The following is a 5,364-nucleotide window of genomic DNA, read 5'->3' as shown; positions in this document are numbered from 1 at the left end:
TCAGGTGTTGGTGCATCTCTGGAGCTCTCACCCCAAATCCATCCCAGCTGGGCTTGGCTGCCCTGGCCTTCAGGCACTGCTCCGTCCCCTCATCCAGACAGGCAGCTGGAGCCTTTGATGTATGCAAGTAGAGGATTTGTAACAAAAAATCAGCATGAACCTGACTGATGTGAAGTAACTGTGTTTGTGGCCAGGTTGGATGAGGCTTTGAGCAACCTGGTCTAGTGGAAGGGGTCCCTGCTGCTGGCAGGGGGGGTGGGACTGGAGGAGCTTTAAGGGGCAGACTGGGCTTCTGGGATTTGGTTCCATGGTTTCTGAGATCTGGATTGGGTTAGGAATGAGGAGGGCCTTTTATTAATAAGGGTTAGACAGACTTTTCAAATGCATGTGAGCACACTAACTTGTTTTGGTGCTAACTCATAATGAACAAATGAATATGCTAAGAGATAAATGAGGGCTCTAAAGGCTCTTAACCAGCTTCATCATCTCAGGAATAATAAGGTAATGATTCTTGCATTGTGTACTGCCACAAACTAGAAACAAAGCATTAAGAAATACAAACCTACTGAATTGCAAGGAATTATCTAAGGAACAAAGATCCTCCAATCACTGCTGCTCTAAAATAACAAATACAGATAATAAATGTTTTTTAAACCTGCTACTTGCCTGCTAACTTTCCCTAATAATTTCACAAACTTGGACCTACATTATAATTCGTGTTCTACACCAGGAGAACAGTTGTGGGGAGGAAAAAATCCAAAAGCTTTCTGAATAATTTTTTCACCTGGTTTGGGAAGTCCCCAGTGTCAAAATTGTCTTTCTAAAAAAAAAAATAATAATAATTATGGTAAGCAGTTCAAATAAACATGCCTACACCACTAGATAGTTAATTAAATTAGTTTTAAAGGCAGGGGAAAACACAATTTAAATCCATCTTATATCATCTTTCATAATACTGTTATAAAAATACTTACTAAACTGATGTATCAGCTTAATATGATATAGTAAACTGATACACCAGTTTTATACACCATGATTACCCAATGGCTTGCTTTTAATAAAAAAAAATAGTGCATGGAAAATGCTTCATGCTTTTGGTTTATAGTGCTTGTTTCATCTCTTTCTTAACATACAAAAATCAAACAGTACCTAAACCCAGCATTTTCACAAATAGTGAATAATTGATACCTAAAATAAGGCGGGTAGACCCATTCCTAAAAACAACTGCTTTAAACAGCAGACATCACTGTTGGTTTTCAAGATATCCCTCTATCAAGCCTTGAACCCGAGAGAGAATGATCTCATTGGTGCTGCTGCACTCTTCCGGGCGGTACGGCGGGTCAATAGTCAATACCCCCGCCACGCACAGCGTTCTTCCTGCTTCCCCTTGCTCTGTTACAGGGATGTGGTTTGTTTCCAGCCAAGCCTTCAAGTTGTTCTTCCTCTTTTCAAGTTCCTCTGGGCTGTAGGTTTTACTTTCTTCAGGTGCAAATATGCGAGAAAGGCGCTGCTTCATTTCATCATCTCCTTCTTTCAGGATTTCAACCTCCTGGACAGCATGGCCAAAGACAATGGATATGGACACTTGTTCGTTCTCCAGGAATGTTGCAAGGATAATGCTGCCAAGGAAAGAAGGATGTGTGAGTCACTTAACCGAAGACTGAGAAACACAGGCCAAGGTTCTTGGACGTTACACGTCAGCGTAACCCAGGTATTTAGGCAATATCGAGTACCCAGCATTTTTCTTGAAAAGCACTCTGCTATAACCCTTAAAATACTGAAAATGAGAGGCTTGGGGGGTAAATTCTGGCCTTGAATTTGAAATTACTCTAGATATCATCAAGCAGAATGTTACTTTAAAAAAGCAAAGTGTACATTAAAACCAGGGCTGGAAATTTAAATACTTTTTGTGCTGTGCAGCATCCTCAACCTTGCTAAAGAGCCTTAAGGCTTCCAACGCCCAGAAACAATGATACTTTCACACACTCAGCACTCTGAATGCTGAAGGCAACGGTAGCAGCTAACATCAAAACCTTTTAATGGCAAATTATTAATATTTAATTATTGATCATTACTATTTTTTTTTTTAATGACTGCTGCTAGTTTCTTAACTGAAAACTAAAGCTTGAGGATTACAATGGGAACACACCACAGCAGGTTCAGCTCACGTTGTAGCAACCCGGTCTTTTCCCAAGGGCACGTACACCCAGAAGTCCTAAAATACATGTAGGAAGGCAGCTTGTTTTGTTTCTAGGATCAATTTCCCATATAGCAACAAAATGGATCAGAAACCATTTTCTTCCTCTTGTGGGAAGGAAAATTCCAGAATTTGATCCCAGCACTTTGCTAATCTACATTAGTGGAAGTAATGACTTTTTTTGGAAACATGCAATGAAATATGCCTTGAATTTAGGCTGGGCCATCCCCAGAATCACTCACAGCTGTGTGCATCTTTCTTAACCAAAATGATAAGCAACTCCATGAGAAGATTAGAGTTTCGGAGCTACTCCAGAGTCAAAGCAACAACCAATTCTTCTGAAACCTGTCAGAAGCTGGATGTTTTTATTTCTAGCCTCCATCTTGTGGTCAAGCGAGACAAGCTCACTACCAAAAAGGTATGAAAAAGCTCTAGCAGCAAGGAGCCAAATTTCTGCCTATCCTCTGGTGCATTTTGCCTCTCAAACCTTGTTTTCAAGTTACTCACTTGAGCTACTAGAGACCTGTGAACTTCCTGTCCAGTGCCCTCGCTGATTTTCCCTGTTTCCTCTCACGGCTGGAGGGGAAAGCAGGGTATGGATGTGAGAACTCTGGACAGATGATAAGGATTTCAGCACCTAAAGCATTAAAAACATTCCTGCACTCTTTGTGAAGTGGGGCTTGATATATTATTAAAAGTAGTCCTAAACACGTGGATATCATGCAAAAAATACTAACTTCAGGTCCACAATAAAGTCAGCATGAATCCAGATATTATCCATCCCCCAAACTTAGCAGTCCTGTGAATTCAAGTGGATTTAGGTGAACTGGCCTCATCAGCTACAACAGTGCTTTCTCTTAGGCCTTGCCAATTGAAAAAACAGGACACATAGCCCCAACACGCAGTTTCTGCTTCAGTCTTGGCATCTTTTCCTGAAAAACTTGTTTTTCTCTTAGCTTTACAGAAACAAAAGCTTTGGTACTTACCTGGCAGAAATTGGATCAACTGTTATAACCCATCCTTCATACTCGTGTTTCTCAACTGCAGCGACTTTCACCATTTTGTTCACATACTTTTCCCAGTCGAGAGGGCTTTTCCTCTGCCAGTCATTCATATTTCCTACATCCGGAACCTAGAAAACAGCCACAGCAATTAGCAGAAGCCATGAATCCTCTTGCTTTGCCCTTCACATCAGAACTAAGTTTGCCTCCAGGGAAAGATCTTCCATTAGTCTTCAGTGCAATTTGCTTTTTTAAAAATCAAACGTTCAGGCAACTGGTTTGCATATTCCAGCAGTTCTGTATTTTCCTGACTGGTTCACTTGTTTTTAAAGGCATGGAGCGAAGTGTCAAAAATCACTGGTCTGTTAACTTAATACTTCCCCATTGCATTAAACATTCTAGTTATTGCTCTGCCCTCTTAAAAAACCGTTTAGATCCCTGTTCCTGGAGAGCAGAGGTTTGCCACCTCTGTGTACTGGCACATCCCTTGTGTCCAAGCCCTTCCACTGCCAGTGGATCAGCGGTACCCACCCAGATCCCAGCTCTATCCTCATCCCCGACTGCAGGGTGAGCAGCAACCACTGTGTTCTGCTCTTTCCCCCTCACCCCGTACCAGTTGCACTACTGGTAATGAGAGCCAAGCCACCCCCATCTCAGCTGAGGGCTTCACACAATCTTTTGTCTCCATCCCAGTGTCCCTCCATGAAAGGGCAGGGAGGACAAAGGGCTTGGAGGACCCTCCCTCCTTTGTCCACTCCATGCCTGCCTGCTCCCGGCTGAAGCAGCATGAAACGTGAGGCTCCTTGAGGCAGGGAAATGCTCAGATCTGGGGTGTTTTATAAATATGGGTGTGCATATAAATTCTATATAGGTTTATATAAATTGAGGCCAGATTGCAAACCAAGGAGGTGGTGTCTGTAGCCCTTCAATCCACGCTGTGTTCTGCCTTCTGCCTCAGTTAAGCTGGGTTTGCCAGTGCTCCTGCTAGAGCTGGGAGATTGCTAACGAGTACGCAAAATCACAGCTCAAACTTCTTCGAGCAATCTGTGTGCATTAATAGGTATTTATTTATATATATCCACACATGCTGTGTGGATCTGCTCCATAAAAATAAGCTAATTTTGCTCCCTGGTTTTGAGTTGTCTTCACAAAAGCTTTCCTGTACAGCAGTGGAGGTGAGAAACTTTATATCCCCTCCCACCCCACCCCAAAAGCTGCTCTATTTTAACACTAGAAATCAAAGGCTTTCTATAAGTGAAGCAAACAAGCTGCCATCATTGCAGTGATTTAAGTAAAGCAAGCATCCCTTGGAAGTGCTGAAAGCCAGGCTGGATGAGGCTTTGAGCAACCTGGTCTAGTGGAAGGTGTCCCTGCTGCTGGCAGGGTGGTTGGAACTGGATGAGCTTTAAGGTCCCTTCCAACCCAAACCATTCTATGATTCTGTGATTTAGTGAGCACAACAGAAAAAAAATACCGAGGGTATAAAATGAGACAGGCTTATTTTGCAGGCTTAAAGAGGGAATTTCCTTTTCTTTTTTTTTTTTTTTTAATGAAGTTTCAATTCAAGTCCACAGCGCTATTTCTGAACAGTTTATGCCCCTGTATTAGGCTACTGTGTTCTTTCAGAGTTACAATCTGTTTATTAGAAAGCAGGGATTAGGAAATTAATTATTTTCACTATAAGAGCAAGCAACACAATGGGAAACCTTAACTTCTGTTTGAAAGGAAAGTGGTGGATAGAGGGACTGTGGTTTTTATGTATTTATATGCATATTTTAGTTGTTTAAATAGCTTCCTAACGGATCCCCTTCTAGATCACACACTGGAGGGCGGTTTATTCCAAGTCCCTTTTGAGTAAAATACTCCAAACTTCTTTTAAATTCTTGCTACTCTCAGTCCCTACTGATACGTTTTTCCCCATTGTTGCCAGTGTAATTATTTAATTGTTCTGAGCTGCGAAACAGTGAATTATTTTTGTATCCTGTCATCTCAGCCATATTTCACAGACACAGGTCACTACCGTGGGCAGTGAGTACAGCTCTCCCACGGTAAATGGAACCACAGTGAGGGTCACTGAGAGGTGTAACCCCCCCAACGCCAGTGTCCATACTCCTGGAAGCTCCTGGCGCAGATCACGTCCCCAACACGCCACTGGGGACACAAAAG

The 5,364-nt window shown here is 42.3% G+C and overlaps 1 protein-coding gene across 1 annotated transcript; it reads right to left on the bottom strand.

Moving 5' to 3' along the window:
* Positions 1 to 1,243: 1,243 nt before the first annotated feature.
* Positions 1,244 to 3,317, bottom strand: GEMIN6 (gem nuclear organelle associated protein 6). Its single transcript, XM_010166813.2, has 2 exons — positions 3,184 to 3,317; positions 1,244 to 1,619 (listed from the first exon to the last, which is right to left on the bottom strand). Exons 1-2 carry the CDS (start codon positions 3,309 to 3,311, stop codon positions 1,244 to 1,246), a joined length of 504 nt encoding a protein of 167 aa, XP_010165115.1. The 5' UTR covers positions 3,312 to 3,317.
* Positions 3,318 to 5,364: the final 2,047 nt, after the last annotated feature.

This window comes from Antrostomus carolinensis, unplaced genomic scaffold (assembly GCF_000700745.2).
Source record: "Antrostomus carolinensis isolate BGI_N321 unplaced genomic scaffold, ASM70074v2 scaffold19824, whole genome shotgun sequence".
Lineage (NCBI taxonomy): Eukaryota > Metazoa > Chordata > Aves > Caprimulgiformes > Caprimulgidae > Antrostomus > Antrostomus carolinensis.
Note: the sequence above shows the minus strand (reverse complement) of the source record. Positions and strands in the feature narration are given on the sequence as shown.

Bases quoted from the DNA above. Each gene is read 5' to 3' on its own strand.
- GEMIN6 (XM_010166813.2), bottom strand. From the start codon at position 3,311: ATGAATGACTGGCAGAGGAAAAGCCCTCTCGACTGGGAAAAGTATGTG. The intron at 1,620-3,183 runs GTAAGTACCAAA...TTTCCTTGGCAG, and splicing joins GTTGATCCAATTTCTGCCAG to CATTATCCTTGCAACATTCC.